General features: G+C 44.8%; 2 protein-coding genes across 11 annotated transcripts in view; one reads left to right on the top strand and one right to left on the bottom strand.

The window, feature by feature from the left end:
* The first annotated feature begins 1,782 nt into the window (after nucleotides 1–1,782).
* M6PR (mannose-6-phosphate receptor, cation dependent) lies at nucleotides 1,783–11,427 on the top strand. Of its 2 annotated transcripts, none has more exons than XM_083594001.1 (7): nucleotides 1,783–1,961; nucleotides 3,527–3,699; nucleotides 5,718–5,878; nucleotides 5,971–6,080; nucleotides 6,946–7,076; nucleotides 9,226–9,352; nucleotides 10,696–11,427. In XM_083594001.1, the coding sequence occupies exons 2-7, from the start codon at nucleotides 3,542–3,544 to the stop codon at nucleotides 10,816–10,818; spliced, it is 810 nt and encodes a 269-aa protein (XP_083450127.1). In that variant the 5' UTR covers nucleotides 1,783–1,961; nucleotides 3,527–3,541; the 3' UTR covers nucleotides 10,819–11,427. The 2 variants fall into 2 exon arrangements, with proteins under 2 accessions (XP_083450127.1, XP_083450128.1); XM_083594002.1 differs by lacking the exon at nucleotides 1,783–1,961 and adding an exon at nucleotides 2,033–2,055.
* Nucleotides 11,428–14,252: 2,825 nt separating this feature from the next.
* PHC1 (polyhomeotic homolog 1) overlaps nucleotides 14,253–21,678 on the bottom strand; it is a 30,146-nt gene continuing 22,720 nt past the window's right edge. For 5 of the 9 annotated variants that reach the window (XM_083593006.1, XM_083593005.1, XM_083593001.1 and 2 more), the window contains 6 exons: nucleotides 21,392–21,528; nucleotides 21,057–21,171; nucleotides 20,452–20,560; nucleotides 19,157–19,304; nucleotides 16,650–16,881; nucleotides 14,253–16,032 (listed from right to left, as the gene is read on the bottom strand). In XM_083593006.1, coding sequence (XP_083449132.1) covers nucleotides 15,878–16,032; nucleotides 16,650–16,881; nucleotides 19,157–19,304; nucleotides 20,452–20,560; nucleotides 21,057–21,171; nucleotides 21,392–21,528 — 896 coding nt within the window. In that variant the 3' untranslated portion in view covers nucleotides 14,253–15,877. Of the gene's footprint in view, nucleotides 16,033–16,649; nucleotides 16,882–19,156; nucleotides 19,305–20,451; nucleotides 20,561–21,056; nucleotides 21,172–21,391; nucleotides 21,601–21,678 lie in introns of all 9 variants that reach the window. The other 4 variants (XM_083593003.1, XM_083592999.1, XM_083593000.1 and 1 more) reach the window with 1 other exon arrangement.

The raw sequence follows: 21,678 nt of genomic DNA, 5'->3' as shown, positions 1-21,678 counted from the left end.
GTTGCAAGAAAAAATACAATAGTACCAGAGACAGAAGTCACACAGACTGGCTTTCTTTCATACGGAACAGAAAGTAAACACGAATCGGGTGATCCTTGCAATGGGAGGAGCGAAATGCCACAGCTGCCTTCAAAAAGCAGCATTTCCCCATTTGCTCTGACAACAGTTGACCTCCACAAAGAAGCAAGGGCAGCAACTGACTGAGGAAATGAGGAATTTCTGCTTTAGAAATAGAAACTTTGAAGGGGTACAGTTAGGGTTACCCCAGAAAGCCCTAAAAACTGTTTGTGAATCCCGCCCCCCAGCCAGGCCTCGGCGTACACATTTTAAAACTGCATATTCCTCTAAGACAAAAAGCACGAGCTAAGCAGTCCTCTCTGTAACAAAAACGCTGTAACAAACCTACAGCTGAGAACAGTAAAGCTTTTCGCTTCCCAGATCCAAGATAACCTTGTCCTGGTACATTGACTTGCAACATACTTCCGGGAGCAGAGCCAAAGAACGAAAAGCAACATTTCTATGTAAGAATCTGTGAAGGGGGAGAGTTTGAAAAAAGGATAAAACCTGCTTGTAAAATGTTTTCGGTGCGGCCTGTCTTTTGTGAACTGAATCACACAGGTGCCTCTCCCCCCCCCCCCCATGGCAGAATAAAACGCTCTTTCTCTGGATTAACCCCTTGGTGTCGTTTGGCTCCTTTTGTCTCTGCTCGGGTGCAACAATTATTCCTACCCATGGATTAAAAAGGCTACAACATGACTCTTGTTGCTGCCAGGATGAGTTGATGGAACCACTGAGCCACCATAATAATATAAAGGACAGGGCATTTTGTGTTATGGCCCCCTGGAGCACCCATACTTCTTTTCTACTTGTTACAGCTTCTCTCCATTATAGTCTCACCTTGCCACCCTCACTCAGGCAGCTACAGATTTTGCCCTTCCTCTGCAGATCGCTCCAATCTCAGTTGTGGTTAGAGCATTTTTAATTTGCATCATTTCCTGGACTAGTACGTGCAAATAAGCAACAGCTGTGTTTCCTTTCATGAGAACGGCAACGACTTCATAAAACAGAAGCTAACAATTGTGAGTTTCTAGTTAATGACCATAATCTGTGCACGTTCTTTTGGGGAAATGCTGATTTAACAAAAAAAGAAGCTAGAATTATGTAGGAGAAAGGCAATTGTTGAGAAAAGGAAGGGGAAGGAGAACTTCATGCTAAACTTTTCAGCTGCTTGGCGTGAGAAAAGTGCGATATAAAAACGCGAATACGTTATTCATTTAAATCTTATTTATTAAATTTGTATACACCGCCCTTCATCCAAGGGTCACCGCGGCGGCTTGCAGCATTTAAACACCAAAAGCTCGTAGCATAATAGCGAACATCACAATAACACACGGCACAGCATTTTATTTTATTTATCCCATTCATATAATAAACTGTCAGATATTCAAAGTCTGAAGGGGAGGGAGGGGAGGCCTCGTGATTATCCCGTGACAGCCGCTGAAGAGCCAATGAGAGCCGCCCCCGCCTTCACCCGCCTCCTCCTTGCCGTCGTCGACAAGACCAAGAACTGGAACGGAGGCGGGTTGGGCCCCGAGTCGCCTGTCACGCCGAAGCCCCTCCCCGAACCCGCTCCTCCGCCTCTCATTGGTCAGGTTGCAAGCACGGGAAGGCGGGGCCGGAGGTAGGGGAAGGCGAAACGACTCGGCGAGCCGCTTCCACCCGATTGGACCAAAACCCTCCCTTACCCCGCTTCCTCCTTCCGGTCGACAAGAGGATGAGCCTTCGGCTGTACGGCACGGGCTGCTGCTTCCTCTTCCGCTTGTGTAGCATGACTGGTCACGAGCCGCCCTCCTCTTCCTCCTCCTCCGGGCTCCGGTAACGGCTTCGGGGGCCGGCGACAGGCGCGGGGAGGAAGGCCGAGACGCGACGTCGATCGCCGCAGTGGGCCGGTGCAGCCCCAGGTGACGGCGCCGCTCCGCGACCCTGCTCCCCTTCTCCTTCCCCCTTTCCCCTCAGCCGCACCTCGCTTGCTGCAGGCTCCGGGGGGCGAGAGAGGTGAGGGGGCGGAGGGCATGTGGGACCCCCACCCCCCTCCTCCTCAAGCTCCGGCCTCGCTCCCCCCCCTTTGAAGAAACCTGGCGGCAGTCGAGTTGGGGAAATGGCGGGGCTTTTTAGGCACTTGGGGGGTGGGGTGGGGGGTCAGGGAAGGGCTTTGCAGGGGTGAGGTAGAGGGTGAGCAGCAGGCGGCCTCGGCGCCCGGGGCCTGCCATGCCGAAGGGCGAACCCGTCGCACGGACACGCGCGCTTTTCGTTACGTCTGCACGCGAAGCGGGGCGGACACGTGAGCCGCAGGCAGGTGGGTGCCCGGTTCCGCGTGGCGCTCTACCTCCGCAACTCGAGTGACGGGAACGAGGCCGCCTCAGGAGTTTCGTCCCAACCCCGCCGCCACCTGTATGCGGCTCCTTCCAAAGCTCTCTCCGCCCATCTGTGGAACAGATTCTTTGCAATTCTGAGCACAAGGGCTGCCTCCTCCCCGCCTAACCCCAAATCCTTAGGATTTAATGTTTCAAATGGTGCATCCCTGAAACATCCATTTTGGGTTATCAAGGGTGAGAGTGGGTTCTCAGTTACTGAGAGGATGTTGACTTTTCCTGGACTGATCTTTCAAAGCCCACACCCAGAGTTAGAGCAGCGAGAGTCTTCCAAGGTGAACATTTCCAACATGATAGGCCACACTCAAGACCTTTGCTGCAACTGGCAATTTCGCCAAAATGGCTCTTTCAAGTGTGCTAATAATTAAGTATTAAAATTTATCAACAAAGTCAATGGCACTTTATGAGCTACTTAAATTTGTCCGTGCTGTACCTGTAGTTAAAAAGAAGGTGACTATTCATGCATCAAAGACATTAGGCCAGCCTTGCAAATACGTTTGCAGAAATTATCATGCAGCCCACCTACATTTGGATGGCTTGAAATGCAAAACAAAAAAGCAAAATGCACCTACTGACTGATTTCTAAAAGCTTCCATGTGTGGTCTGAGTGAATCATCGTTTATGAGATGCTCACTTCTTGTTTTAATGATTAACAACATAAAAATAGCATATGACAATGCAGAATTAACAACAGTTTCTGAGAGTGGTTTGAGATGAGACATAACGATAGTAAGAAACACTGAACAGAAGACGTACTTCATACATTTCAAAGAGGATGTGAAACATATCTGTTGGGGAAAATGAGGGTTCAGCCTACTGAGTGGATCCAGTTGGCCACTCCTGCCTTAAATAGTGAATTTCCTCTCTCTCTGTGCCAAATTATTTCAGGTTGTCATTTATGTGAGACTAATATCCCAGTTGTCTCTTAATTCAGGACTGAGATTGCTTATAGAATGTCCACCTTTCCATGTAAAAGTCATAATGAAAAAGTAGACATTGATTGTTCACTTGATCTGCAACTCAGATTTCATATGTCATGCTGCCATATTAATGCATTGTCTACATCTGTTCTTCATCACCTGCCCTTACTCTAGACAACTGCTTGTAGAATGTTCCTGGCTCACTGTTGCTGCCATGCTGTGCTGCTAGCCCTCATAACCACTGTGATGGCAAAGGACAATGAATGTGACCTACTTGGGGAGGAAGGCAGTGAATCCACAAAAGAAAAGAAGCTGCTGGAGAGGTTGACACCAATTTTCGGCAGAAGGTACAGTGCCTGTGGCTGATTGACTTGTTGGGGTGGCTTCAGTGTGGCCGATGTCAGGAGCAATTGCTCAAGAGGGATTTTTAAGTCACTGCCCTTGGGGAATATCCAACCACCTTAGCTGCTTGTCAGGCCCGGCTAGTGTCAACAAGTGATTCTCATAAGAATTCTACTTGCTCATAGTGATTGCGTTCCTGTTGTGAAAAGATGGCTGCTGAAGTTGTTTATCTCCCCCCCGCCCCCCAAAAAAAAAAAATTAACAGCTCATTGCAATATTCTGTTGTTCATGAGGCCTTGTGGACATTGGTATACTTAATGCCCTTACTGAGTAAGTCTCAGATATAATTTCCAGATGTTTTGGGACTACAGTTCCCATCATCCCTGACCACTGGTCCTGTTAGCTAGGGATGATGGGAGTCCAGCAGGGCTGTTTCAAGTGGTGAATAAGCTGATTACATCTGCCAACATAGAGTATCTCTGAAGTTCTGGGTACCAGTTACTATAGCAATACCAGATGACCATCTAACTCAGGATTTGTTGGCTCAGTGGAGAAGCTGGTTATAGGAGTTTGGCTGACTGACCCTTGCCCATCATGTCTTACACAGCTATCCAGAGGGGATTGGTGGAGTGTGCTCAAGGATTGATCAGTGCCATACTGCAGAAGGGGGATGTGCTGCCTGCCTTGAAGGACCAGAAGGATCCTTCAGAGGACCAGAAGTGTTACATTACAATTGCCTGTTCACAATCTTGGGCAAGATTCTTGAGAGGCTGGCGGCAAGCCACCTGCAGGCATTATTGGAGGAAGTAGATTAATCCGAACGGATTTCAAACTGGCTTCAGTCCCAGAGACGGAGCCTAAACTGCCTTGGCTGCCCTGCTAAATAATGTTTGTTGGGAGAGAGGCAGGAGGAGTTGAGTTGATTCCTCTCAAACTTTCCACACCTCTTGATTCCTTTCACCTTGGTATCTTTCTGGCCTGGCTCTGAGTATGGAAGGCACTGTGTTGCAGTGGTTCAGTTCATGCCAGCAAGACAGGATCCTGGAGGTGATTGGAAGTGGAAGGACTTTGTTCCATCCAGGGGAATTGACGTGTGGTGTCCCACAGAGCTTCATCTTAACACCCTTGTTGTTCAACATCTATATGAAGTTGCCAGGGACACATAATGAGGTGTCATCAGTATGCCAATGATGCTCAGCTCTATCTCTTGTTATGTCAGAATTGGAAGAGGCCGTTTAGGTTCCTGACCAGTGCTTACAAGTGGTAATAGGCTGAATGAAGACTCTTGAATTGAAACTGAATCAAGACAAGACAGTTTCTTGGAATGGGGGTGGGATGTCACACTGCCATGGAAAGGGGTTGCTCTTTGATCCAGCTCCGTCACTTGAGTCCCTGGTGACTTCAGAGCAAGGAGAGCTTATTTCTAGCTCTGGCTGATTTGCAGAGAAGGCTTGGCACCTGTGATCCATGCTCTGGATCAACCGTATTGGGGAAAGCCTTCTTTGTGATGGCTACTAAACCCTGGAACTTGCTGCCCCCAGATGTGTATGCTTTGTGTCTACGTTATTTACATTTTGGTGACATGCACACATTTTCACTCAGGCATTTGGGGGATGGCTGGATGTGAGTATCCGAAGCTGTATTGTTTTACTTAGATCAGTGTTTTCAGCTTTTGAAAAATACAGTTGTATTTTAATTTGTATTCCCCACCCTGGGACTTCTTGTAAAGAGCAGGTAACAAATATTTGTTTAAAGGGAGATACATGCTGATCTCCCTTTTTTTCATGCCTCAGGATTTGGGGTGTTTCTCATTCACTTTAGAGCAGAATTTGTAGAATGTGATTTATTTGTTTTTAAGTTTGTGAAAACCTCTCCTAATGGAATTTGGAATGAAAGAGGGTTGGCTGGTATAGATGCTCCTTAATTTGAGTGGGAAGGACTATTGTTAGGATCCCTCCCACCCCTGCAAATGTGTGAGCAGCAATGTTTGTAAGGCTTCTCTCTGTGGCATCTCCCTCTGCAGTTTTGAAATTGAAGGTGAGAGTGAAGGTGAGAAATACACCTACAAGTTCCGGGTGTGTCGAAATGCTAGCAATAAGACCAATTCTGGCCTGGTGCAGATCAACAATAAGCAACAGACAACGGTGTTGGGACGAATCAACGAGACCCATCTTGCCAGTGGAAGTAAGATACATTTATCCTTCAACAACTCTTATCCATTGCTCTTCCAATACCACATATGCCTCACAGGGTGTCTTGGTTTTCTGTCTTGGCAGGTTCATGGATTTTACTGACCTATAAGGGGGGAGACCCCTATGGTAGCCACTGTGGGAAGGAGCCGAGAAAAGCCATAGTAATGATCACCTGCAACAAGAAGACACTAGCAGTGAGTAGCTACTGGAAAGGGTTATTAAAAAAAATAATAATTCCAGGGTATATTGGCCAATGGTTAGGAGTCACCCCTCATTACACTACCTCCAGTATTAATCACGCTGAATAATTTAAGAGCTGAATTACATGCTTGGAAAATGAGATTTTTCAGCTTGGCAGGAATACCACGATGGTTGAACTTATATGTTGGTTGGAGGGGAAAGGCTGCTCACTTAGAAAATGAACACGTTTTGAAGAAGGGTAAAAGGTAAAAGTAAAGGGACCCCTGACCATTAGGTCCAGTCGTGCCCGACTCTGGGGAGCCAGCGTACAGCTTCCAGGTCATGTGGCCAGCATGACTAAGCCACTTCTGGTGAACCAGAGCAGCGCACGAAAACACCGTTTACCTTCCCGCCGGAGAGGTACCTATTTATCTACTTGCACTTTGACATGCTTTCAAACTGCTAGGTTGGCAGGAGCAGGGACCGAGCAACAGGAGCTCACCCCATCACGGGGATTCGAACCGCCGACCTTCTGATCAGCAAGTCCTAGGCTCTGTGGTTTAACCCACAGCGCCACCCGAAGAAGGATAGTCCAGGGCTATTGGGAGGGCTGGGAAGTTCCTGTTGTAAAGAAAAAGTCAAACACAGAGTCTCCTACTAGCATTTTAAAGTACAGCCCAGGAGGCCTACAGCATATATTTATCTGAACATGTATCTCGCTCAGAAGTGGGACGTGGCACTGTTAGATGGTTCTTGAAGAAGATGGACACTGGCGAGCATAGTTCTCTGGGGAAGGACGGAACTTTGTCCCTGTATATATTTAAGGTGATAGATGTCTTTTATTGGGCTTCCATGAGTGTGCTATCTTCCCATAAACAGAGTGGTTTCACCATGGTGTCAGAAGAACGAGAAAAGATGGAGGAATGCTTCTACCTCTTTGAATTAGAGAGCAGCTTGGCCTGCCCTCCAGAAGACTCTCACTTAAGTATTGGCTCTATATTGCTCATTACGTAAGTTTGTCTAAAAGTTTTAATACTCCATCTTCGGTTTAGCAATTTCCAGGTTAGCTTACATGCATATTCTTTTTAAACATATAAAACGGGATTAAAAAATGAAAATAACAGTTAAAACTGAGCAGCATCAGAGCAACTTGAGAGATAAAAGCCATTCTGATAATACAGTTTAATAGTGCCTGGTTTCAACAATAAGTTCTTTACTTGGTGCCAGAAAGACATGAGATTTGGTACCAACAGCCTGGTGTATATGTGTACAATCTTAAGGCCTGTACTCTGGACTAGTTGAAATTTCAAATGTGTCCCCACATTCAGTGCATCATGGCAGTGTAAGTTGTATGCCACCAGTTCATGAATAGTGGCTGTTTCTTTTCGGGTGGGAAGGTGGGCACTAGACTTGGAACGTAGACGGCACTTCATGCCATAAAAAGGTACAGCTTCCGGGTCATGTGGCCAGCATGACTAAGCCGCTTCTGGCGAACCAGAGCAGTGCACGGAAACGCCGTTTACCTTCCTGCCGGAGCAGTACCTATTTATCTATTTGCACTTTGACGCCATAGATGCCACTTAAAGGCTAGATCTTAAAAGCATTCAAAGCTGCAAAGTGCAACCCCATCTAAAATAGGCTGGGAACTACCTCTCAAAACAGGCACACGCCCTACCAACAAGTAGCTTCTATTTCTCAGGACTTGGCGAGAAAGTATTCCAGATTTTCAGAGTATCTCACCTGGTAGTTCCGTACAGATTTTAAACAGAATTGGGGACAAAGCTTTGAAGAGTACAAGTGGTATCGGACATTAGTATTCCCAGTGTCGCCCTTGTCAACTGAGCATACAGGGTAGAAATGAAACAGTGGAACACATTGTCCTCCATTACAGAAGGGTACCATGGTGCTGTTCCCTACTTTCAGTGCCTTATTAGAAAGGGTCTAGAAAAGTAATCTGCTGAAAGTTTATCCACGAGACACTTTTCTGTAAATGCGATTCCACAGAATCAGGTTTTGTATTGAGCATAGGATGAATGAAGTAAAGGTCTTTGGCCATGGGGAACGGAAGGTTTAGCCCAAGGCAGTTGCTTTAAGACAAAAGAATGCATATGTAGTTGGGGGCACTGGCTTCCTGGTAAATATTTAGTCAGGCATGACAGTATGGCATGTGTTTATATCAGAGCTTTCCAAACTTTTCACGTTGGTGACACACTTTTTAGACATGCATCATTTCACGACACAGTAATTCAGTTTTACTAGCAAACTAGAGGTTAAACTAACCCCTTTCCAGCCCTGGGAGGAGTGCGGGGAGCATTTGTGGGACACACCCACACACTGCAACCAACACACTAACTTCTCAGGACGCACAGTCTAGAAAGCTCTGGTTTATATTATACATATGACAAATGCCCTGGGCCTTGCAATTTCATAGATGCACAGGAGAGCCTAAATTACTGCTCACTGTTTAGACACGAATTATAAGCACAGCTTCTGATTGGGCTTCAGCAAATCTCACAAGATGTTGGAAGATTTGGATGTTACAAACGGATACAGTGGTACCTCGGGTTGCAAACTTAATTTATTCCGGGGGTCCGTTCTTAACCTGAGGCGCGGTTTCGCTAATGCAGCCTTCTGCTGCCGCTGCGCTGCTGGTGCACGATTTCCGTTCCCATCCTGTGGCAAAGTTCGCAGTCCGGAGCAACTACTTCCAGGTTAGCCGAGTTTGTAACCCGAGGTACCACTGTACAGGGAAATAAACTTGCACAAATGTCCTCAAATGTAGCCTGCAATTTAGTTTCCCTAAAGTGTACCCATTTTCCTCCCCATTTCTGGGCAAATAATTTGCCTGCCATATTGATTCCTATTCCCCATTCCCTTCCCATATTTTATGCTGCTGTGTATACTCAGTGTGATACCTAACAACCATTAAGCCTAAAGTTGTGCACATTGGGCTCTCCTCTGGTTGCTCAAAATTAGAATTTGGCTAGCTGCTTTAGGAGTAACACATATTACACCATAAAGGTTGGAATCTCCTATGCCAGTCAGCCTCATTATAAGTTCTTAAGCGGTTTGTAAGAGAACATCAACATGTTCTGAATTTTATTAGAAATCATAGCTTTTGCCTTCCTGGTTTGTTTGTATTTTTACATTCTCTTTCAGGCTTGCTCCATTGGTTGCAGTGTACCTCATTGGGGGATTTCTTTACCAGCGTCTGTTGGTGGGAGCAAAAGGCATGGAGCAGTTCCCCCACTTGGCCTTCTGGCAAGATCTGGGCAACCTAGTGGCAGTAAGTAGCAAAACAGACAAATCCGTACAGCAGCAAGGGGCAACCTGTGATTCTTCCAGAGTTTGCATCTGATATCATGCACACAAGCTGCGTCTACCTGTGCCACAGGAAAGGTATACAGTGGTACCTCGGATTAAGTACTTAATACGTTCTGGAGGTCCGTACTTAACCTGAAACTGTTCTTAACCTGAAGCACCACTTTAGCTAATGGGGCCTCCCGCTGCCGCCGGAGCACGATTTCTGTTCTCATCCTGAAGCAAAGTTCTTAACCCGAGGTACTATTTCTGGGGTAGCGGAGTCTGTAACCTGAAGCGTATGTAACCCGAGGTACCACTGTATGTGCATTCAGGCATTTTGATGAATCTTGTTTTAACATCTTGTTTTAAGCAGGCCTGGGTAACCTCCAACCTGTGGACCAATCATAGCCCGCAAAGCCATTTTCCTCATGACATCAGCTGATATGTGGGAGGATGGGATTGAATCCTGACAAACCCCATCCTGATTCAGGAGCTGGTTTGCATCAGAATCTCGCTAAAACGGACTTTCAAACAGCCCTGTGCTGTTCTTTGAAGTCCTGACAATTTGGGCTTCAAAGCACAGCATCACCTGACACCATAGTGATGCCCACCTGTCGTATTCAGCCCTCCAAGGGAGGGAGATAAAAATGGCCCCTAGACAGAAAAGGTGCCTCCACCCCCATGTAAAGAAGCCGCAGTGAAGCTTGGGGACCCAGCTTGTTACAATTTTTTAAGTGCCATTTAGTATGATGTCTAATGCCAGACTGTGATTAATCTCTACTAATATTTGTTGATAAAAGCCACTCTCAGAGCAATAGTTTGAAATTGCATTGTGTCAACTAATAATTTGAGATTACCCAGTTTGCATTCGGACAAAATGATACACTGTTTAATCAGATGGAAGCAGAGCCTTTCAATTCCTTGCAGCTGCACTGAACGAGAGGGAGTGCATGAATTGAAAGTTTGTTCTGGCTAAATAAACAGATTTATTGCGTTGTCCAAATATAGCTATTGTTTTTGTTGGAGATTGCAGCTAATACATTCCTGTCAACGGGCTTCCCTTTAGAGTTGGCTTGTTTCCTTGTGGGAACTTCTGAGCTGACACTCTCATGCTAAGCTTTTACTTACTAGTTGCCTATGCAAAGCCTTTGATGTGCTTTAGGTATGGCAGTTGTGCTTATTTGGCTGCCACGTCTTTCTATAGTCCCTTCAGCACTGAAGTCCTCAAATCACGCTAAGAGGTGGAATCTGGATGGAGACAGGGGTTAATACTGCAATCACTATTTGTGGTCTGGCATTTGTACATTAACCTGTGTGTGCTTACAGGATGGCTGTGATTTTGTGTGCCGGTCGAAACCAAGGAATGTACCAGCTGCGTATCGTGGTGTTGGTGATGACCAACTAGGGGAAGAGTCTGAAGAGCGAGATGACCATTTGCTACCAATGTGATCTTTTCTTTCTTTTCCTTCCCTGTTTGTTCACATAAGCGGGTGTCACCTGGTCGCTTCCCCCTCATCTTTCTTGTGATCACCCCTTAAGCTGCTTGCTTTTTACCATGGCTGCCCCGTTTTTCCTCTCCTGCTATGAATGAGTACTGGGACTGGGGCTTGGGGCTTTTCTGAATGTAAATCTGTGGTAACAAAACTTTGAAATAGGGGGACTGGACAGAGCCCTGAAGGGCAAGTGCTTCTCTAGATTGCCTGCTGAGGCTGATTTTCCTCAGCTTATGAAGAAGTGTTTGTAGGTTTGGAGTGGAGCAGCAAGGGGAACTTCAGTATGTGAAGTTAAAGGGAAGAACCTGAAGGTGCAGGGAAAGACTAGTAGCCTTGGGTATGGGGGGTGGGTAGAGTGGCTGGGATTGAGTGCTTTTACATATTTTGTATGGGCTTTATTCTACAAAACACTGGATTTCTATTTTCAATTATTCATTTGTACATTTTTCTTGAAAGGTGAGGGAGCTTTCCTTGCATTTTCAGATTCACCCTTTTAAGATGCAGTAGGCAGACAGTCTGGAGACTCTTCCATCTTAAAGTATGAATTAAAAGTAGATTTGAGGTCTTCTTTTTTCCAGTTGCTGGTACATGATGATGGCAATAATATGTATATTTTGCTATATGGCCTGAATTGAAATAGAGGCAAAGAGGAAAGAAAGTTTCTCAAAACAGCAGGTGCACCTGAGTGCAGTGCCTGCATTATCACCCCTTTAACTGCTTTACGAGAAAGAGGAATTATCTAGCTTTAGTTGTTTATGTGCTTATGGTGGAGGTTGAAAAATATAAGGAAGACCAGTCTCCTTAGTAGTTCAACAGGGGAATAAGGAATGAAAGTCTGTCTGGGTGGTTAGTCAAAATCTTAGCCACAAAAACCTATGGAATAAACTTACACAGTGGTGCCTCGCAAGACGAAAAGAATCCGTTCCGCGAGTCTCTTCGTCTTGCGGTTTTTTCGTCTTGCGAAGCAAGCCCATTAGCGGATTAGCACTATTAGCGGCTTAGCGGATCAGCTGATTAGCGGCTTAGTGGATCAGCTGTTAAGCGGCTTAGCGGCTTGGGAAAAGGGGGGGGGGAAACCCCGCAGGAACTCGCAAGTCATTTTCGTCTTGAGAAGCAAGCCCATAGGAAATTCGTTTTGCGAAGCACCTCCAAAACGGAAAACCCTTTCGTCTAGCGGGTTTTCAGTCTTGCGAGGCACCACTGTATCCTTCCAGACTAGTGCAAACATCACTGCTGGTCTGTTCTCAGTCGGGATGTTAATCTAAGTTGCACCTTCATCTGCTTCTTGGAAGGATTGGGACATGATAGGTCTGTTGCTTTAAGAGATTGCTTTCTCTACTTGGTGCATGCTATGCTATCACCTACTGAAGAGATCAGAGCTGCAGCTCAAAAATATTCCTTACTTTTGAGGATAAGCCATTTACAGTTCAAAGTCTCCTGAATTCACTAGTAACACCAGCTATCTCTTGTGAGGAATAATACATTTACTTCGTAGGGAGAGCTGGTGGTTCAAACTGGGCAGCGATCTGTGGGGTACACAGCAGGGCAGAATCTCTCCTTTTCTGACTCAAGAGCAATGATCAGCTCTCCTGCTGGAATGAAATTAGATAAACAAAGCTGCATCAAGTGTCTCAAGTTCCCTCCAACAGGGATAAGGTCACTGCAATGGTCACTTTTTCATGGTGGTGTTTAAAAATAACTTTGTACAAAGACACAACTTTAAAATTAAAATGGCTTGAAGCCCTGAACTGTGTGTTTGTGAGTTAATCATAGACTGCAGCTAGGATCATGCTGATGGGAGTTGGAATTTAACAACATGGAAGGGCTGGAGGTTCCCCTCTCTTAAGTCAAAGAAAGCTGCAGCAAATTAACCTCGTTAAATACTACTTTCCTGTTCTTCCTGCTCTCCCAGCCACACAAGGAGAGGGAACATAGCTCAGTAATCAAACACAGAACTTGGCTGGAGAGTGCTTAAATTTCAGTTACCTGTATCTCTAGTTTAGATTCAAGGACTGGGAATATCAACTACTGTATTGGCCTGAATATAAGCTGCACCCACAAATAAGCTGCACCTTTAAAATTGATGGGGGGAGGAGGAAAAATGACAATACCCAGGCTGCTTCCTTGGTTGGGGAGGGCACCACTTTGCTGACAGCATACGGTCGTGAAGAAAAGCCGCACTTTTAGCTTTTCATTGTCTGAAATTTTTTTTTTGGGGGGGGGAGTGCGGCTTATATGCAGGCCAATGCTGTGCTTCACATAAACATGCTGTCAAAGGCCGCCTCAGCCACACCTTTTTGCTTAGTGCTATAGCATTATTTAAGCTATTCTTGTAGTTAAGAAGTATGAACCAGCACACACAATGAGATGGCTGCTGCTTCCCCCGCCCTTCCTATAATAGTCTCTTCAATTCACACTAAAATGGTGATCACTTTTAACTAATGGCAGAGGAAATCCAAGCACATTTGACTCTCCAGAGTACTCGAGAGATTCTATACTCCTTGTGGTTAAAAGCTCTCATTTGTTAGTGATATTAAACTTTGTGTTCAGATTTGTGTCAGTTTAGAAAACATGCACTTGGCCGTATTGGGACCCCTAGTTAAGACCACCAAGCCACGCACACCAGCCTGGATCACGGAGTCTTAAAACCCAAGCACAGTACTTCACAAGACCCAACAATCAGCTGCCCATCAGTGCTTTTCAGGTTGATTTCAAACCTTGTGGGCAAAAACTGCTTGCTTGATCAAAACAAAAAAAATTTTTTCCTTCCAGTAGCACCTTAAAGACCAACTAAGTTAGTTCTTGGTATGAGCTTTCGTGTGCATGCACACTTCTTCAGATACCTGAAGTCGTATCTGAAGAAGTGTGCATGCACACGAAAGCTCATACCAAGAACTAACTTAGTTGGTCTTCAAGGTGCTACTGGAAGGAATTTTTTTTTTTGTTTTGACTATGGCAGACCAACACGGCTACCTATCTGTAACTGCTTGCTTGATGTCACTGACATCAAATACCAGGTGGACAATCCATGTCAAACTTGAGGCCCGAGGTGGGGAAGATAGTCTGGTGCTATGGAAGGAAACTTGATTGAGCCAACAGCCCAGAAAGCTAAGGCATGAATCTCAGCTGGTAGGCATGAAGTAATACTGCTAAAACTCTGGTTCCCTCTAGTGGGCTTTAAAAGGCCTTTTGAGTTGTGAAAATACTACATACCCTAACATTCAAAAAGTTTTAAAATGACATTTTGGCAGATAGAACTTATTAAACACTATTTCTACTAAGCAGAAGTAAATATGCTTAAGCTGAGCTTTATGCTAAGATATTAAGCACACTTAGGTTTGCAACAGAAATGAGTAAACTCCTATAGAAATATATGGAAATCTCTACAAATGATTGCAAGGTAGGTTTAATTGTTTTAAACTACTATACTCCAAGAAATATTGCTAAACCTTGTTCAGTGTTCCAGAACTGTAGCAGAGGACATACAGTTTCAATCTCAGATTTGAAGTTAACACAGTTAACAAATTTCAGTATCCTTAACTGCAATCTACAGTGACAAGTATCATACCTAGTTTTATAAGTACAAGTAAAGCTTTCTCCATAGCTCCCCTGCTCAGTACATGTCCCCCTCCTCAAATTACACTGCTTTAAAAAACTTAAAAACAGTTGTTGGAAAAAGGAATGGAAAAACACATCCTTGACCAAAAGCCATGGCTATCATCCAGCAGATACTGTAAACTGCCCTAAACCTATTACTGGAAGAGCCATACTTCAAAAGGGGTAATGATTAGTACTAGATATCACCACTGATTGGAACAAGCCTGAAATATGCAAGCACAGAACAGTGGAAACACCTGCCCTAGTATAAACTCTCAGACACAACATAAAATTTGAAAGGTACAGACTTTGAGACAGACATACAGGTTACATCAAAACTAAGATTTTGAACATGCTCTGTATGAATTGTAACAAATCCCTTTTGTAGCTAAACGCAAAGCTGTACCCTACTTTTGAATGATTTAACATGAACAGCAACAAAGCTTGCCTTCATTTAAACCTGCCATAAATCTCTCCAAGTGAAACTACTGCACTGGTGTGTATCAGGAAAGTCGGGGAGAAAAAAAAATCAGGCCACGAGAGGACCGGCAACTTAATTTTTGAAGCATTCTTTTTACTGAAGAGAATATTTGTATAATAAACAAAAATAAACAGGCTTCTGACAGGAGATACAAACCTGCTAGAAGAAGCTTTGTCCCATATGCTCTCAGGGGGAGGGCAAGATACAAAACTAGTAAAAGAAAAAATTCAAAAGCAAGATAGAAACAAATGGTGCTTCAGTACAATTGGATTCTCCTTTGGATATTGAATGGCATCTTCCAACTCCACAAGACATGTAGAATTAAAGTTTTTTTCTTTAAAAAATCCCTTGATATCATAGAAGTGCTCGTGTTGTCTTGGCAAGGGTCCTATTTAGGCATGAGCAAGCTCCAATCCTTAAGTGATCCAGAACACTTTCCAGTGTTCCGTATGGGGTCAGTTTGCTACTTACTTCCATGTGACGCTATGAACTGAGAAAGGCGTCCATTTAAAGGACCTTCCAACTTCCCCTCCCTCCCTCATCAAGAGAACCCATTCCCAAACTTCAGCACTAACTGGTTCCCTGGAAAAATGAATCTGTGTAGAAGGGGAAAAGACCGCATGGGAAGGAAAATGAGAAAACAAAAGCAACTCTAATTCTGAGAAGAGGAAGGGTCCTTCTCAGCCCTTCCTCTGAGAAGCCTCACCAGAAAACTCTCATCATCTTTGCTGTATTGCCACCAGAACGATTCAGAGGCTAATTTTCAGGCAACACGAGATACTCTTGAAGAGGTGTTTCGAGGCCTCCTGGGGAGATATACTTCCTCCATGTAGCACCAAGACTGGCTTTTAAGAGAGGTCAGTTTCCCTCCATTCAGTGTTGAGAGCTTGAAATGGTCCCAGCGCGAAGAGGGGGAGAACTCTGGCTTCTTGCGTTACTAGGTCTCTTTGAGGATGTTGATCTTGGCACAGATCTTGAGGGCAGGACCCAGCTTGATATTCATGGCACTCATGAGGTGCTCTTCCTTCAGTAGGAGCAAAGCCTGACCGTCAATCTCCTGTGACCGAAACTCCTCCGCAATCTCCTGGCAGCCTATAGGATTCAAGAAGCAAAAAAAACCAAAACACCTTGTGAGATGTCAAAGAGGCAAGGAGTTGATGTCATTTTGAAGAACAGGATGTTTGTATCAAATCCTTTAGCAATCTTAATAATTCTCACAACAGGTCTGAGGTGAGTGAGCGAAAGAATAAAGGCTTGCTGAAGGAAAGCTGGCTGAAATGGAATTTCCTAGGCTACAGCTCACATTTTTAGTGATTATGCTGTTAACATACAGATAAGTCATCTATCGTCATGACCTTCATAATTCCTGGAGAACACAGAATGGTGTTCATAGTACAGTGGTACCCTGGAAGTCGAATGGAATCCATTCGGGAAATCCATTTCACTTCCAAAACATTCAGAAACCAAAGTACGGCTTTTGATTGGCTGCAGGAAGCTCCTGCAGCCAACTGGAAGCCATGCAGGATGTTAGGCTTCCAAAAATTGTTCAAAAATTGGAACACTCGCTTCCGAGTTTCAATCATTCGGGAGCCAAGGCGTTCGGGATCCAAGGTACGACTGAATATTACCGTTCCACAGACTGAAACCTCAGTTATACCCAAGCACCTTGTCGTCTAATCTCACTCCTCTTCTGGTGGTGTCAGACTCACCTTGCAGAGATGCAATGAACTCATACACTTCCTCTACACTCCAGCGGCTGGGGTTGCTGGAGAGGAAGACTGGGTTGATGCCATGGAGGTCAGGGGTAGGCTGAGACATGTTGGAGCTGGCAAGGTCTCGCTCTCCATGACTAGCCCTCACTGAAAGGGGTCCAGGAGATGTTGGGGACAATGCTTCATCATAACTGGAGTTATCAGATCCTCTACTAGAGTCCTCTTGGCCCTGAAAGATACAAGCACCAGAAATAAAAGAAGAGGGGGGGAATCCTTAGGTGGGGGGGAAGTCATTGAAAAAACTAAGATGATGCACAAGACCTGGGTTCCTACACAGTCCCTTTACTGCTTTAGTTGTTGCCTAGCAAGTATCTTGGGAGCAGTTGCACTGCAATTAGACTCAGAGAAACAGTGTCTGCCTAACTGGACACTCTTAACTGATCATGGTAATGAACGTGGGGAGAACGAAGTCATCAAGTACATACTGGGCCCAAGCTACTAAATATTCTAGAGCTCAATACCTGTTAACTGTTAGCTTCATCTCAGAGATTGAAAATGTATATACTTTGGTACAGTGAACAAGATTTGGCAATACTGACCATTTACCTGGCTTGGTGCTCTTCTGTGCCTCCTTTTTCATAAGGATGGCATGTCCATTGTGGCTTGTTTCTAATTAGACATCTTTGAGAGTATCCAAATAGTACATCACCAGGGATTAAAGGTCTCATCTGATGTACAGAAAATGCAATATCCTATGTCTGAGCGTAAGCATACACCAGACATAGGATATTAATGTTTTCTTACGTCAGATCACACCTTTAATCAGATGTGACATATTGTTTGGATACTCTCAGAGATGATTGATTAGAAACAAAACACAAGGGACAGAACAGCACAAATCTGGGTTAACTCAGGCCAGCCTCTCCAGGTTAGACTACTGTTCTAAAATCAGCTCAACCTACTTATTTTTATACAGCTCCTATCCATATTCCCACGAACAAACAGCGCAATCCTAGTTTACAAGGCACCTGCTGATAGGTAGAAACTTCTTGCTTATTCAGTAGTTATCTAGAAGAAAGAAGTGTGAGAACGTGTATGGACTGAGGGAGCAGAGACCAAGTCCAGTAACTGAACATGTTAACAAGAGTCCACAGAAAATTTCCATCTGCCTAGTAAGCACAGAGGAGAAAGATGTGCAAAGATATAAGGAGGGGACCATCCCCTTTGTTTTGCAAGGAGATAGATGTTGCTATGCAACTTCCCTGGATCTTTTACTGGAGTCAGAATTCATTATAAGCACACAATCCACCTCAAAGGATATGTCTTAGAAGGAAAAAAAAGATTCCTAACATGAAGATGGATCTTTATTATGGCCAAAGGCCAGCATAAAAACATGTTCATGTTCCTCATTTACTAAGGGATAGAAACAAAAACACCTGGCCTTGATCTCTGACCCAAGGATGTGTAGAACTCAGTAGTCTCTAAGCAGAAAGACTGGGCATCAGAGGAGCTTATCCAAAAGATCCCACCTGACCTCTAGTGGTGGCATTAAAGAACAGCAGTTTACTTATTATGAATTAAGTAACAAATGCGCACTCTCCTCCACTGAAGTTAAAAATTCTCTTCACCAAAGTCTAGTAACTTGGAGTTTCCACCTGTCTGGGAATTTTTCTCATGGTGGAGTGCATATAAACCCAAGTGTGCCATAAGGCAAAGCTGGCCAGATTTAATCTGGGTTTTAAGTCTCCAGTTCCGGGTTTTTAAATATAAGATTTCGCTTGGCTTTAATATTGGAACTTACGCCACTGACAGACAACTGTATGACAGTCAGGATGGCATATGCTGTAAAGGCAATATTTTCTAGCTCTTATTTGAGTTGGGAGTCTGTGGTCAACACAACTGGAGACAAGTCTTGTGTAATTTGTGGGTCGGTAGCTCCTTTCTGTCATGCATTCCCTAATAATTAATCCCCATTCAACAAACATAACCACACCAGAGACAAGCACAGCCACTTGGGCATCTAGTGTAGCAGCTTATAGAGGACCATACATTCCTTCAGCAAGTTAAAGGTGTGCTTTTACTCAACAACTACAGTTCTGGAGGCTCGAAGATTAGGCCACTATTCTCTCAAAGGAGCCTCAAAAGCTTCAGAGAAGGCAAGAATCTAATCTCTATCTTTTGGAAATATTTCCCTATTTCCCCTAGGCTTTAGCCAGGTTCTGTGGGGTCTTAAGTACAATTCCAGTACTTCAACGGCCTTAGCAAATATTGCCCTCATTTCCTTTTGAACTATTTTATTGATGGCTGTAATTGACATTTCTTTTATTCTTGTTTTTACAGTGCTGTATGCTGTTATTTATATAAGAACGGCAGGGTATAAATATTTTAAGCAACAGACTTAAAAGACCTCCAGTCCCTGGCAGATAAGCCCCTCACAGCACCAGAGCAGGTGAAACTCTGCTGTCCTAGGCAAGGAGGAATGAGGGATGGAAGTATACCCTTACCCGGTGACGCTTGCCCTGTATCTTGGCTCGGGCAATCTCTGAGCTGCTGCGCCGAGGCCCCCGTCGTCGTCGGGCATAGTTCGCTTCCTGGAGCTCCTTCATTTTTTTCCTTTGAAGTCGAAGTTGGTGACTGCAGCCCACATTGTACCTGGCACAAGAAGAATAAATGAAGCAAGGCTCGTTTGAGAATTTCTCTGCAAGCTGAAAATACTAACGTGCTAGTCCTTTTCCAGCAAAACAGGTTTGAGTATGGGGGGTGCTCGAGCCCTACATGAAGAGTCGTTTCTGCATCAGCCATCTAACCAGGCTTATTGAGATCTTTCCATCAGGAGGTAGAAGCAACATACAGCCTCTAAATTATTACCCACTAAATCTGGGCTTGAGGAATCCAATGGGAAAGGCAACCCTAATACCCAGGTAACACTGTCTGTACAGGTTTAACCTCAACTTTCAGACTTGCTTTCCAGGGAAATAATTCATCATAAAGGTGCCTGAAACATTCTAGGTGCTATTCAGAAAGGGGACTTATTGAAAAGGCACTTCCTCCTGAGAGGGTGGAAGGAGGCATCCGTCCACTAATGGGGTAAGTCCCAGCGAGGCTGGGAGAGGCAAGGAACCACACAACTACTTTTGTATAATGTCCCTCTCCTGTCCAATTAGTGGAGTGATCCTAGGAGATGAAGACTTCCTTCTAACAGAGAAGAATTAAGAGCGATATATGGTGGTCTTGGTGGCACAAAGTGCCTTCCATCAGCTTTGGCTGGTGGCCCAACTGTAACCCTATCTGGACAGAGATAACCTTCAGTTGTTTATGCCCTGGTAGCCTCTAGTTTGGGTTACTTCAATGCTTTGCAAGCGAAGCTGACTCTGAAGTTGTTTTGGAAAATACTTCTGGTGCAGAATTCGGTGGCGAGACCGGGACCAGAAGATCTGAAAATATTACATCGGTTCTGGCCCAACTGCAGTGGTTACTGATTAGTTTCCAGTCTCTATTCAAAGTGCTGGTTTTGACCTATAAAGCTTCAAGACCAGAGTAGCTCAACAAGTGCCTCTACCAGCCCAGGCTCTACAGTCCATTGGGGTCCCTTCTACAAGTGTTCGCTCAAAGGAGGTGCAGAGGGTAATCACGTGACAACAGGCCTTTTCAGTGATTTTATCTTGATACTGGTCATCGACCGCAAGAAAATGACTTTACTTTGCAGGGGTGGCTCCCATCTGTGGAATGGTATCCCCAGGGAAACACACCTGTCTCCATCATTATCAAGTCTCAAGGAGAAGTTTCCAAGCGCCATTACCTCTTGGCACACGTTACAGAACAGAACCTTTTGGAACCACGAAATTGATTGGCTGGGCCATATTTTCCGCAAAACTCGCATTTCAGCAGATTCCCTTTCTTGTCTTGCTCTGAGGAAGCAAGAGAAGCAGACACTTAATAGTTAGTAAAATAACTAGCTTCATTAACTAGCAACATCAGAATGCAAGCGTAAGTTTGTCTGTTTGATAGCAAGCTATACTCTCTGCTGAAAGCCAAGTATGGGAGACTCCCCAGAGAGAAAGAACTGGAAACCCCATTAGCCATTAGCTCTGCAAAGCTGTGTGTAACAAAAGCACATCCCTTGTTCCCCTATGCTTATTTTGAGAGTGTGAAGTGGTGCTCTTCCTTATTCCACAGATAAAATGGGTAGTGCTTTAGTATAAACCATGATCCAATACAGCATCTCCACTCCTTCTCCTTTCCCCTGGGCACCCTTTCAAGAAAGAGTAATTAAAGCTAAGCATTTGGCTTGGCTCTCAGTAACCTACATGTTTGACAAAGGTGAAAAATGTGAACATAGAACTTGAGAGACCCTTACCCCACCCTATTCCTTCTCATTGACTACAGTCTCTAGAGGGGACTCACCTGCAGCAATGCTTTCCCCTCCTGGGGAGTTGCTAGGCTGGTTCTCAGTTTGCCTAGCGGGAACTCCTCCCTGAAGGGGCTTTTCAAATTCTTTTAGGAGCTGAGAGCAGCTCACCTGCATTCAAGACAGTGGAAGGGGGAAACCCGAGTCAGAAAGCAACTTAGTGCAAGAGTTTCATTGTCTGATGCCAAGCATGCTTCAACTACAGGACTAGTAGAATTTCTTTCCTGGCTAACATAAGCCAAGTTAGCAAACGGATCATGCTGGCAGAACAAAGAGAGAAAGAAGCAGAGAGCAGTCCCTGCCCTAGATACCCCAGGCTGAACCCTCTTACCGGAAAAGGCTCTGCCCCTTCCTGAATGACAAAGCCCTCTATGATGTGCGTAAGAATCTGAGGCTTGACAATGGCTTGCGGAGGTTTGGAATCTCCCGTCTGGCGTGACAACATGGCTAAGGTAGGCATAGGAGCAGCTGTAGGAGTGACAGAGCTGGAGTCACTTGGAGGTGCATTGGGGGAGGCACTGGGGAGGGACTCAGATTTCTCTGAAATAACAGAAGCAGCATTAACAAATTAGACCCATCTGAATTCTGTATGCAACTACGCAAATTATGTATTTGCAT

The sequence above is a fragment of the Podarcis filfolensis genome, assembly GCF_964270895.1.
Source record: "Podarcis filfolensis genome assembly, chromosome: 17".
Classification (NCBI taxonomy): Eukaryota; Metazoa; Chordata; class Lepidosauria; order Squamata; family Lacertidae; genus Podarcis; species Podarcis filfolensis.
The sequence above is the reverse complement of the archived record's forward strand: the minus strand, read 5'-3'. Positions and strand labels throughout refer to the sequence as shown.